Source organism: Ahaetulla prasina, chromosome 2 (assembly GCF_028640845.1).
Source record: "Ahaetulla prasina isolate Xishuangbanna chromosome 2, ASM2864084v1, whole genome shotgun sequence".
NCBI classification, from domain to species: Eukaryota; Metazoa; Chordata; class Lepidosauria; order Squamata; family Colubridae; genus Ahaetulla; species Ahaetulla prasina.
In genome coordinates this window covers 260399634-260413999 of record NC_080540.1, presented here as the reverse complement: position 1 = coordinate 260413999, position 14366 = coordinate 260399634, and the positions used below count along the sequence as shown (strand labels likewise).

The 14366-nt window shown below is 34.6% G+C and overlaps 1 protein-coding gene across 1 annotated transcript in view; it reads right to left on the bottom strand.

The window, feature by feature from the left end:
* Positions 1-14366, bottom strand: part of LOC131192955 (multiple C2 and transmembrane domain-containing protein 1-like) — a 144676-nt gene that overhangs the window by 18414 nt on the left and 111896 nt on the right. The window contains exon 16 of the mRNA XM_058172595.1: positions 6637-6690. Coding sequence (XP_058028578.1) covers positions 6637-6690 — 54 coding nt within the window. The remainder of the gene's footprint in view (positions 1-6636; positions 6691-14366) is intronic.

Genomic DNA, 14366 nt, shown 5'->3' with positions numbered 1-14366 from the left:
ATTCAGCTTGTGATTTTACCAAGACATCCAGGTCCTTTTTATGTGTACTGCTGCCCAGAATAGACCAACCTCACACCTCTGATTTGTCCTATCCAATTGCATTTGTCCCTGTTGAAATATATATTGCTGATTTTTGCCTAATATTCCTGTTTGGTAAAATTATCCTAAAACCTGGGACTGTTGTTTACATATTTGCTTTCTCTACCCCTCTTCTACAAATTACTAAATGTGGTGGCACTGTTAGGTTTAGTCTGGTGATGAAAAGATTTTAATGAAATAATGGTATTTGACACATCCAGGCCTAGAATACTGAACAAGAAATCTTCAGGTTGGTGTGTTACTTAGAAAAATCCAGGACTCATTTCTCTGGTAGTATATCTGTCAATTAGGTAGAGAGGATGGTCTAAGTAACAAGAATTAAGGCAAGGAATCAAACTATTATGTTTTCTGGATCATTTCCTTTTTCAGTTCAATAGTGACTAAAGTTATTTTTATTGCAGCAGATATAATTCATTTTTAAGGGAACTATGCTAACAAATGATTTATGTGCTGTTTTTAGAGCAAAAGAAATAATTACAACACTTAGTGAGATAGGCTGAGCTCTATAGATTGAAAACACATTTTAGAATAGAAAGAAAGACTATTTTTTTCCCAATCAAAACTTTTATAGTATTAATGAATGACAGGTTTAATAAATCCTATTTGTTGTTTGGGGGAAATTACCTTCAGCAGTTTAACTTAAAGTAGGAATGCTTTATTTTTCATGTAAAAATGTCTGGAATTACAATCGGATATATGAAAAAACTAAATAATTTACTGCAACAGTACAAAAATGTAGTAGCTATCCAGACTTAATCCTAGTGCCTGCCACAATGCATTGTTATACTACAAATAGGCCACAAAGGGAAAAAAACAGACAGACAGAGGAAATAAACGGCAAGCCTAAACTCAATAGAAATTACCAATAATGATTCAGATTTGATTACTTTCCTTTGTTAACAACATATGCCATAAAAGCCCAAATATTTCACTATCAATATTTACTGACTTAAGAATATATTGTTGATTTTATAACACTGGTTCTTTCGTCTATTTGGTAATATACAGTGCCAATGTATAAGAAAACAGGTGCAGAGTACAAAAGAGTGCCAGTATACAAAATGAAAAAAGAATTTCAGTTATAATAGCAATTTAGAAACACAAAAAGATTCCTAAAACTAAGGAGCAAATCCTCACAATCTAGGCAGCAAATGAGCCCGTGACATTGTGAATCGAATTTAGCAAAGGTTTTCTTTAGATAAAAGTTTATCTACAAATTTACTTGTAGATAAACAAATTTACTCTTGACCTACTACATTTGTACAGAAGAGCCTTTATAGATATCATAGACATTCACGTAAATAAAGTTGCAATAGAAGATGATACATTTACTTTGGTTCATGCCAGCTTCCTAGTTAGCTTTAATTAAAGGAATATTTTAAAAAATAAAGTCAAATGGAGCAGTGAACTAGGTAGTTAAATGGAGAAATGTTCTGATGACATATCATCTTCGCTACAACAGGTGCTCAACTTCCTTGATTATAAGGGCCCAAGTCTGGATCAGGATTAGAACAGGATGCAATCCCACATTTGACTTTAATTTCAAACTAATTGACAACATCTGCTTAGGTAGCCTGTCTAGCTTTTTCCTAGAACTGAAAAGAATCATCTTCAATTGCTTGCTCTCTCAAAACAACTTCACAAACTAAATTATTTCACAAGTTAATTGTGAAATTAAAATGAAAGGCAAGATCAAAATATTGTATGTCTTAAGCTCAGTGAAGGAAAGCTGGTATATAAAAATATATTTATATGTTATATAAATGTAATAAATAAAGGACACAATTTACTGCAAGAAAATAAAGACTACCACCATGGGCATTGTTATGATAAGCAGGTTCCAAGAATGGAAAATCAATATCAGAGTTGGAAGAGACCTTGGAGGTCCTCTAGTCCTACCCCCTGCCCAGGCAGGAGACCCTATACCATTTCAGACAAATGGTTGTCCAATCTCTGCTTAAAAACCTCTAATAATGGGGCATCCACAACTTCTGAAGGCAAGTCATTCCATTGATTAATTGTTCTAATTGTCAGGAAATTTCTCCTTAGTTCTAGGGTCTCTTCTTGATTGGTTTCCATTCATTGTTTCTTGTTCTGCTTTCAGGTGCTTTGGGGAAAGATTGACCCCCTCTTTGTGGCAGACTGTGAGACATTGAAAACCTGCTATCATGTCACCCCAGTCCTTCTCTTCATTAAACGAAACATACCAGGGCTCCTCCAGTCCCCTAATCATCTTTGTTGCTCTTCTCTGCACTCTTTCTATAAACTCAACATCTTTTTTATACGTGATGATCAAACTGGGTGCAATATTACACGTGTGGTCTTACCAAGGCATTATAAAGTGATACTAACACTTTGCGTGATCTTGATTCTATCCCTCAGTTAATACCTTCTCTGCAAACTACAGACTGACCAGAAAGACTACATCAAATATCAGAAAAGTATGCATAAGCATTTCAGTTCTCTAGAACTCTTTATCAGACAAGATATTACAAAAAAACAAAAAATGGGAAGGAAAAATACAACTGAAATTGAACATGGCTGTATGTTAAAAGATATGATCAACAATTCAGGGGAACTCAAAAGCTTGAATATACATTTATGTTAACTGGTGCTAACAAAGGGCCTCTATGGCTCAGACTGCTAATGCAGTCTGTTATTAACAGCAGCTGCTTGCAATTACTGCAGGTTCTATTGCTAACATAGTGTAAGCCGCCCTGAGTCTTCGGAGAAGGGCGGGATATAAATGCAAATAAAAAAAGAAGTAATTTTGATTATCCAGTTATGAGTTTTGTTTACCATCCTTTCTTGCTTCCATGGATTAATATGATTCAAGCACTTTTTTCAGTCATTGGAGGGTTATTTGGAGAAGGACAAATGAAGGCAGGAAATAAAGGCTTTTCAGAAATGTAGTTAATATATCCCTTAGTAGAACTCATTTTCAGATAATGAATTCACCATAAGTTCTAACATACATTACCACATTAATAATATCTCCATTTTTTATACATATACATATTTATATAACTGCTATGTCACAACAATGAGTGCACAAGAGGTTGAAACAAAAAAAAATATCAATTATCAATAATTGTCCAAAATAATATGCCTGGGATCTAAAATTTATTCTATTTTCGTCAGTGAAGTTAATGAAATAGTTAGGGTTGGTTATCCAGATCTTTGATGCCCTATGAAATGCCAAAAGGATTAGGTCATTCAAATCATCAGGGAACACTTCAATACAACAGACACTGTGACAGAGAAGGAAGTTTTGTTTAATAAAAAAATGCAATATATTTACATTGTACCTACTGAAAGGAATATGGAATATTTAGGCGAGGAATATATTATATAACCTCCTAAATATTCCATTGGACGAAGCTTCTTAGAGAGTGGCTTAATTTCATGTAATTGCCAGTGTTATAAGATAACATTTAAGCAGCTGTTTAACGATGCATTCATCTACTAACTGGCTTTAATTTTAATAATAGAAGGTAGATGCAGATTATTATCAACTTTTTTTCTGTAATTAAATTGTGCAATCTTGCAAGCAATGTTGAATTTTGCATGTTGTTCTGAACTAAATCAACAATCTATTTTTCCCATAATGCAATACATACTTTCATTACTGTATGTCGGCAACAAGCTGTTTATGTTTTAAAAGATAGCGACTATCTTATCTGAAAATGAACATTTCTTATATACAGAAATAACATTCACATAAAATATGACTTTATATTAACTGAACAGCAAGTCTGAATAATGTAGTGTATCTATTACTGAAATCATATCTGAATAAGAAAGATTTTTAATCAGAACCACTCTGCATAAATTCAGTGAAACTGCTTATATAAGACAAGACTTGTAAAAGACATTGGGGTTGGTTATGGTGAGGATCCTGCAACTTAGTCAGAACTATCAAAACCCACAATCCTAGTCCAGCTTAAAAAAATACTTCTCTGGATGCCTACACAGATTTGATTGAGTAGCAAATAAGTTACCCACTCATTTTGCTTAAGTGTCTAATCTGTACCCCAGTTCTGAGGAAAGAGCCTTATCATAATCACCTAACAATATGTTAAGCAAAAACACATGAAGCAGCTAAGGGAAAGTGTGCAGAGGTCTTTATTAAATAGAAAACAGGTGCTGTAATTCTTAGCCTTATAATGCCCCATTTACCCCCAAGTCAAAAGGTTACTGAACTAATAGTTGCCTTGTGGTAATCGGGGAAAACTAAGTTACTCTGTGTGGCTAGACATCTGGGATATATTTTATATCCTTACAATATATGCTTCAGTTTCAATTAAAGTGAGGCTTCGGCACATTTATTAATTTTTTTATGTTTATTCTATAAGGGGACCCACTGACCTCACCTTACTATTTTACCAAATGAGAAACCAGAACAATACTGAGAGCTAGAGGTCAACATCAGTAACCACAGCAGAATTTACATTTGTTTTCTCTCAAAACTCAAATTATATATTCATTTAAAATGGAAGTAGTTAAATCACTTATGATTTAATCTAATTTACACTATGTAGAAAACATTCAACTGAGAAAAATATTGTTAAGTCTGCTTTGAAAAACCCATTGCTAAACAATTCTTTATAGATCTTTCCATTAAATATTGTGCTACATATCTATGGACGTACAGTCATTTTACATAGAAATTATTCATGAACATTTAGTTTCTATGTTAAAAATATACTATTTAATGTAGATACTTAATCACCCATATTTATTTGGCATCAATAGTTCAATTTAAAAGTGTTCAGAATTTTACAAAGTGATTCAGATGGCCAATATTAAGTATTGATATAGTTCCAGACAGTTTTTATTTAAATTATTATTACTGTCCTCATTTTTTTATACAAACAGTGAAAGATGTTGATTTATTATTTAGTAATCGAATAAGGCAAGACTTTTAAATGCTATCAGGATTTTCTTAAGCAAAAGTAAATTAAGAATACACACACACACATACAGATACATGCACACATATAAATACTAATCAGAGAGAAGAGTAGTTAGGTTGTCTAATTTAAAGTGATTTTAGTTATAAACTTTTCTAAAAATACAAAAAATTGATAATGAAATATGCCTAAATGCTAAAAAAACCCTCCCAAATTGATAGCAGACCCACATTTATCAGAGGAAAAATGTTTTTGTGTTAAAGCTCACTATGCTATAGGGTTGACCTTCATGATAAATCATGTGTTGTACTGCTAAGCATTTTGTAATGAAAACAGGACATATGGCTTTGCATGGAAGAAATTTAGGTGTGACATTATTTCATGATTGCAGCTGTTATCAAAATCATTAAAATACATAGAGAAAAAACTATCATCATGTATTTGCTAAATGTGAAATAATAAAGATATTCAAAGGTTCATCTTTCAAAACACGTACCTTAATTGTTCAGAGTAAACTAATCACAGTAAATTTTCCTACATGTCAAATGTTTTCTGGCTGCCAGCCTAAAATTCCTGTAGTGATATAGAACTGTATGTCTCTACTAGCAACAAAGGTCAAAGGCATATATTAAGATAGAGGTTTTTTTCCCACTGCTCTTCAAAAAACCATTGATGGTTTATTAAGAATACGTGAACATTTAAGAAGGTCAGCATTTTCTACATTTAAATGGAACACGTTAGAATAATCTGAATATTTCACTCCCTCAGTATCTTCATTTTAAAAGTTCTTAAAAGACATTTATCTTGCTGCACTTTTCTTTCCCATAAACCAGCCCTGCCAACTAACATCACGGTCTCTTTCTTACAAGGTCATTCTAATTTCCTCTCTATGCCTCTTCCTTCTTCTCCAGGGACAGCCTTGCAGTCCTATTGCTTGCTTCAATAACCAGTATTAACTAGCTGTTATTTACTGTGGTGGAAATTCTCAGCCCAAACAGCAACCTAGGAACTGAGCAACATTCTCAACAGCTGAAAGAGCAACCAGTCCCTTATATTGATGCTGGGCCACACAATGCCAATCCCAAATCTATCGATAAGAGGCAGATGAGAATTGTGATTATTTAAATATCTTACAGAGTGCAACACACATCAAAACACTCTTCTACCAAGTAATTCTCAGAAAATTACAGATGGCAATAGACTACCTTCAAACAGTATGGTGTTTCTATTTTTACAACACTCCTCCCACCTGAAGTACAGCCCTATTTGAAATACTCCAGAGAGGACAAATTTTTGTCCTTCAAAAACAATTGTCACTGCACTTTTCTTCACAACAGCTATCAAGTTCCAGACAAGCTGAAATATATTTGTTCTTGAAAGAAAGGTAAAAAAAATGTTCCAGCTCTGGACAAAAACATGATGTGGTGGTGGAGGGAGGGAGGGAAAGGGAAGGAAAGGTTTATAGATCTCTATACCTTCTATAACACACACCCCATGGCATTGTTAAGATGATAAACAGCTCTGCACTACAAAACACTCTTGTTCCTTTTTAACTGTCTGTAAGAGCAGTGTTGTGTCTACTTTCTTCCATCCCTAGGTACCAGGTGCCAGGAAAGATAATTACCTTGTCATCTCTGTCATCCTCTTCTTCCTCGTCCTCTAGTATGTCCTCCACTACCTGCAGGCATAAAGAGTAGCAATCATCAAAAGCTTAAAAAGAAAATATTGGTTTCTTTAACCTTTTTTGCAGTTTAAAGTTTTTTTAAATGTGCAAAAAAATGTACAACATTTGATTGATCTAGAAACAAAGCTTTAATATACTATGTAACGTATTACCAAGCATATACAAAAGTAGAGAGCTCCATTTTTAACCTTCCTATGTCCTCTGGCTGCTACCAACTGGTTAGGTCAAAGAATGTCACATGTTAACTGTAATTACTCAAAATAATTTAATCTTTGTTCAAATTAAACACAATTCCTACTAGGTACTTACAATCTATGAGCAGAGTAAAAGTAGAGAATTTGAGAGCTTCTAAACTCCTCAACCTGGCTGTACAAAAAGAGGTAAGCAGGACAAGAACTTTAGAAGTTCATTTCTTCTGAATTCTTTCTTCTTAATTTTGCCGGAATACAATTAATGTTGCAAAAAAAATGGTGAAACAATTAGTGAGCTCATGTTTCAAAACCTCAGCCTTTTGTATTTGCATAGGATACAAATACACGAATCATACGATTGTGCCGTTACATTTTGTTGTTTTATTTTTTATTTATTTATTTATCAAACATATATAAGATAACAGGTAAAAGTAAACATAATTTGAATACATGTAAAGAATAAGTAAAAAGGAATATTAGGACAGAGATGGTAGGCACGCTGGTGACTTATGCACATCCCTTACAGACCTCTTAGGAATGGGATGAGGTCAACAGTAGACAGTTTAAACTTAAAGTTTTGGGGGTTTGGGGAAGAAACTACAGAGTCAGGTAGTGCATTCCAGGCATTGACAACTCTGTTACTGAAATCATATTTTCTGCAATCAAGTTTGGAGTGGTTTACCTTGAGTTTGTATCTATTATTTGCTCGTGTATTGTTGTGGTTGAAGCTGAAGTAGTCATTGACAGCTAGGACATTGTGGTAGATAATTTTATGTACTATGCTTAGGTCAGACTGAAGTCAGTGTAGTTCTAAGTTGTTTAAGCCTAAACTTTGGAGTCTGGTGGCGTAAGGTATTTTATTACAGGTAGAGGAATGGAGGACTCTTCTCGTAAAATATCTCTGGACTCTCTCAATTGTATTTATGTCCAATATGCAGTGCCGGTTCCAGAGAGAGGAGCTGTATTCAAGAATTCTAGCAAATATTTTGTATGCTCTAGTTAGTAGTACAATATTACCAGAGAAGAAGCTACCAATAAACCTTTAGAGGAAGCTGATGAAAACTGATGACATTGATATAAAAAAGTTAACTTTGTCTTCAGAATAAATGAAATGATTTCCCCATTTTCTTGAGTAAAGATTAACTGAATACATTTGCTTTAGGTATATTGACTGTCTAGAGAATTTTCAGTGTGGGTTAGTTAAAATCACCCTGGTGATAGAGACATAACTCAAGAATGAGAGAGTATTAACCCATATAATAACTTCATCCTATTGAAGTATTGTTCTGAGCTGACTTCAACCAAGTTATTATACAGCTGTGGATCCCATTATCTGTTTTATGTTAGGAGAAATATATTTTCTTGGCTATATCCTATTATTAAAATATCAGGAACTGTGGATTTGTGGACCATGGAGATTGGCTAAAAGGATTGCTGTACAACCCTGGAAGGAAAAATCTACTACAATATTTGATTTGCAGAGTGCTGATATTTGTTTGTTAACATTTGAATATATTTTTCCAACAACACAGCAAGGAAAAAGGAACTTAATATTATTGAAATGCTTGGAGTTGTTCTTTTTATTTCCACCATCCCTACTTTTACACTTTTTTAAAGTTATGCCTAATAATTTTGAGGTTTATGGATCCTTAAATGTTGTTGCATGCAATGTGTTTTCTTTTGTTATGCAATTTAAGATTTTAAATGGTGTGTGTGTGTGTGTGTGTGTGTGTGTGTGTGTGTGTGTAAAATGACAAGATTGCTGATGAAGTATTGCAATTTTCATTGTGTGCGCAACAAATACAGGTCATCTTGCACTTGTAGATGCTGGCTTTTCATTGCCTGCCTTGCTTGCATCTCCCAGTTTCCCTTTTCAAGTGGCCTAGCTCAGGGAAAGCAATGGAATGCAGCTGACGATATGAAGCCACAGAGATTAATGAGTCAACGTTCTTTACCCCAACTATAGAAAAAAATTAGAGTTAGTGCCATTTAACAACCGCAATTGGGACTGGCAACCTGGTCATTAAGTGAAGTGGTCACTAACTGAAACCACAACTGTATTTATTTACTTCAGCTTTGCTTTGGATTGGGTATAAAGATATTTTTTATCACCATCGTAATTATGATTGTTCACTGTTTGAGGCAGTGAAGAACTACCTCTACTAAGTGTATTTTGGTTGTAGATGGCAAGGACAAAAAGGGGAAAGGTAGGTTGATTTTAAGGTACGCTGAGAATGCATTGCAGATACATGAGCTACTCACATGATTATATTCCCCAAAAAAGTGGGTACAAAATAAATCCTGATATATTAGCTTTTCATGTGCATTTTGGCAGTCTAATACATTCTGTTAAAAACCTGACTTGATAAATTAATAAAAAAATCACATTTTCATTCTAGCAATGTTTTTTCCAATATTCCACTATACTTCCCTTGGAAATTCAAAAGGTTCCATAGGTTTACTATAGGTATGCATTTTAATGTAGCTCCTAGTCGTGGTAATGTTGGAGCAGGAATGAAATGTTTACATTTTACTAAAAATACTAAAGCAGAATCTGGAAATGCTTCATGAATCCCAGGGCTTAAGTTAGGAAGCAGTCTATTACAAACAGTAATTTAAAACCTATGCTATTATGTGAGAAACCAATAGCCCATTCTGTTATCTTTGGTTCTACACTCTGTTCAAATAACCTGTGTGCTATAGAAAACAATCATGTGGAAGTTTTAGATCACAGTATTTGCATGTTGTTTCTATTTTATTCCATAGTTACTTGGTCTATTTAAGATCTGTTTTCCAATTTTTGTTGTCCATTCTTAGTCTTTTGGATCTCTCATGTACCATAACATCTGAATAATTCATATAAATATATAACAGGATAAACTTTCATAAAATGGCTAGATTTCTTCCATAAAAAAAATTGCTGTCTGCATTTCACAACCTAATAGTATTAATCAAACAAAGGAAAGCACCAGGGAAATCAGAAAGCTCTAATGCAAGCAGTTAAAAGTGACATGACCTTCTGTAATGTCACTTGTCACTGCTGTATATGCCACATAAGAGGGGAAGCTACTTAACGACCTGATTTCAGGGGTAGATCCATGTTTGATATATGAATACAGATGACAATTAGGATCCTGTGAAAGTTGACTCCATATAGTGTGTGTGTGTGTGTGTGTGTGTGTGTGCTTGTGTGTATGAGTTCTTTATTATGATTTCTGTTTAATCTCATATTACACATTATAGTTCATGAATTGTACTATATTTACAAAACTATTTGTTTTATAGTGTTCGGATTGTACACTATCTATCTATCCTCCCCCAAACTTCCAATCAAGCTATTTTCATTACAGATTAGGCATCTGGCAACATAATGTATAAGCAGAATTGATGCCTCCTTCCCTTTCTCCCCTTTTTCCTCCTATTCTTTGAATCATCAATAAGAACAGAACTGCATCCCAAATCAACATCTATTTTCTATAAACTATTTTTTTATAACAGTTTTATTTTTACATTCATGTCCAGTAACATATTTAATGTATAGTCATATACAATTAATCGGGCCTGCCCGGTCACCACCCCGTTCCTTTGACTCTCTTCCCTTTTCTACCTTCTACTTTCCAGAACCTTCCTCCCCTTCTCTTATCTACATCCTCTCCTCCCTCCCCCCTACTCCTTTCTTCTCCCTCTTCTATCCCTCTTTCTTCCTTTCCTCTTTCCCCTTCCTCCTCCTTATCCCCTCTTCCTCCTCTTCTCTTTCCACTTCCTTCTGTCTTCTTCTTTCTCCCTTCCCACCATTCTGAAATGGTAGCCGGGGAGCCCCGACCATACATTACATTAATTATACATCTTCAATCATCCCTGTACATTAACCATCAATCCATTTTCTACCCTTGTCCCCCCGCCCTTACCCTCCCCCTTACCCCCCCTCCCCCCGAGACTTCCCAGAACAAAATGCAGGTTATTAAAACTAACAATCATAATCCAAAATAAATCTTAAATTATAATCTCTAGTTACTCCACCCATCATCACACTCTCAATTCCCCTATCCTTTAAACTTATATCTAATACAAAACAATATGACTATATTCAAAATAAGTATCAGACAAAAAAATATCAAATAGCATATGAGTAAATTTAGGAATTGTTTTGTATTTTCTATAAACTATTAAAGGCATTTGGGTAGAATCTGGAGTTGATTTACATTCTTCCCGCTTGTCTCTGTACAATCAAAGCACAATATGTGTTTGCTGTTTCAGTTTATTTACAGTGCTTGTATGTAATTATGAAATATAATGATTAAATGTACACAGTTTAAACAGAATATGTAAAACTTCTCAGATGATTTTAGGTCATGAGAAAGTAGTTTAGGTCAAACTGAATATTCTCACATTTCATACAATCATTGACAATACACTAATTAGTTTATATGGTCATTTTCACACCACAGTCATTATGAATCCAAGTTTAAACATTTTCTGAAAGCTGATCCAGTTGCATATTATTCAAAAGTTACATCACTTGATAATCTATAAAACTAAGAATGGCCAGCAATAATTCGAAAACAATTCTTAATAGTTCAAGTAACTACAGAATAAAATGGACCTTTAAAATGCAAACACTGTGATGTAAAGTTTCTATATAACTGTATTACCTGACAGCACACATTTGAATAGAAAGATAGAACCAACAAAAAGAGAAAGGGAGATTGGCTCCTCAATTCTTAGATTCAATTGATTATACGAACAGACTTTTTCCTAAATTAGACCATGTAATTCATGAAACACTATATCTTCAATTTTAAGCAAACACCTAAAACGGTTCTTTCATGGGCCTAATAATGCATTTCATTTATTATAAATCATATACAGGTAGCCCTTGCTTAATTATCCTAAATGAATGTGGCAACTCTGCCTCTAAGCCAAGCGGTCATTAAGTGGGAAATAAGGGGATTGTGACTATGCACTCCTGCTGAAAAGAAATAAGACTTCACACCTTCTGCTTTTGTTTGTCTCTTAACTGCTCCAATCTTTGGAATATTCAAGCCCATGCTTACTGACCTATACACATTGAAAGCAATCTGATTGCACCAGGAGCCATGGACTGGAAGCTACAAGTGCGCTTACTCAAACAGCTTACAGTACTCTCTTGAAATCCCCTCCACAAACTCTCTGCTCTGCAGAAAGGGGAGTAGTAGGCAATCTCTCCTTTGCCAGACTCCTTCCCCCTCCATGCACAAGCTGAGGTATTGGAGTGGGATTGCAAAAGAGTAAGCTTGTGCTCTTGTGCACACCAAAAGCAATATGATTGCACTGATGGGATCTGTAGGCGTGCTACACAAACAGCTTACAGCACTTTCTTGAAATATCTTCCTCTCCAATCTCTCTGTTCTGGGAGGATGGGAAAGGGGGGGGAAAGGCAATTTCTCTAAGCAATCTCTTCTTTGCCTGACCCTTTCCCTGCTGCCAGTGTGATTACATTGCTTTCTATGTCAGGAAGAGCAAGCAGCTTGCTCTCTTGAAATCCCTTTACAATCTACATGCTCTGGGAAGCGCCAGTGGGGGGTTTTTTGGGAGGGGGGGAGAACAAAAAGAACACATGTCAGGCATAGGTCAATGCATATGAATTATAATGCAAGCACATGATTGAGGGAAGTCCTCTTGGATATGGTCAGAAATTGGCCAAAAAGTAATTTTTCAGCACCATTGTAACTTGAATTAATGAGTAGCTGGTAAGCAAGGACACAAAAACACACATTATTACATTTAATAAAAAATAATATCTATCTATCTATCTATCTATCTATCTATCTATCTATCTATCTATCTATCTATCTATCTATCTATCTATCTGCTCTTTTTAATCAACCTAGATTCTATTGCAATTAAGCGAACCCTTACATAGATCATTAAATACTTAAACTTTGGTCTATCCAAGAGTTCTAAAATGTTTGCAGAAATAACCCTTAAGATTCAGATTTATTTAACCTTTAGATTATAAATAAATGCTAAAATAAGCACATTTTAGATGACATGCAGTTTACTAAAGTGAAATCCTAACCTGATATTTAAATACTTCAGTAGAAATTTTGATTTAATCAGTTGAATATATTTCTCATATAAAGCTTTGAAAAGATGTTATTTATTTTGTTACCACTATAAATTTAACATAAGAATATCTGGTACCTTGGTATTTGAGTTCATAATGACAGAAAGAGGTTGTCATAAAGGTTAGTGAATAAAACTCTTTATGATTAGCTCAAATGTTTTGCAACTGTACAGCTATGTGGGGCACATTGTGTTTTTCCAGTGGTATAATGTGAAGGTCATATTTGATCTCCCAATCACGAACAAAACATCAGGAGTCACATAAGCTCTTGCTCTATGGCTAGAAGTGGAATCTATGACATCTCTTTAACTATCAATCCTACTACCATCCCTAATATATCCTGGGTGGGGATGATATGATTTTCAGTCTGATTTCTGGAGAATCAGAGGGTTTTTTCCACTGTTCTAAGGGAACACAATTTCTGGTGTGTGAACTAATGTATGTCAATCAAGCAACTTATTTGACATGTAGTATTGAGATACAGCGCATGAATAGGGACTTCAAAATATTCTATATTATGGCACAATGTATGTGTGAAGAATAAATGAAATCAAACTGGGTGTACCTGTCATAATCAGATAGGAACTTGACTAGGCTATTGATTACACAGAGTCACAGATATGGAGGTTAACAAGCCCTTACTTAGTGCAAGTTCTCCGAAGTGTTCTTTTACTCTCCCTTGTGTATCCTGGGTTGTACCACTCAATGACTGCCTCCTAGAGATTTGCTTCTCTTCTGAGAGAAGACAAGTTAAAATATTCTGCTTTCTTGATATCTCCATTTCCCCCTTCCTCTCTGTAACAGATTTAGGGACTCTTCCTCTTTTGTTTTTGCTGTATACCCAGAAAAGCCCTTTTTATTATTTGGGATATTTCTCCAAGCCTCTGCATATTCTAGCCTTACATTTTATTGACACAGTCCCTATAGTTTCTGAAAACTGCTTTATATTCTTATTTGGTTATGTTCCCCTATGTGGGCATCTTGTGGGGCATCCACAAGATGCCCCACATAGCTGTACATGTATCATTTTTTGTTTGTTTTTCAGCATTTTAGCAAACTGGGATTCCATACTGCTTTCTTTATACAACTACCATTTTTATTTGATATTGCTTGTTCAGGCACCTTCAGAATCTTCTTTCAAATAATTTTATATCCTCATCTTACCCTGTACTGCTGTAGTATTTCACGTCATTGGCTCTGGATTCATTACAATTTGCTCTTTTGAAATCCAGTACACGAGTCTGACTGTCTATTTCCCCTCCCCTTGATACCATGAATTCAAGGATAATGTAGTCGTCTCCTCACAACATTCCAGTTACCTTAAAAAACATTCTTAACAAGATTTCCAGGTTCTAACATTCATTCTGTGCAAG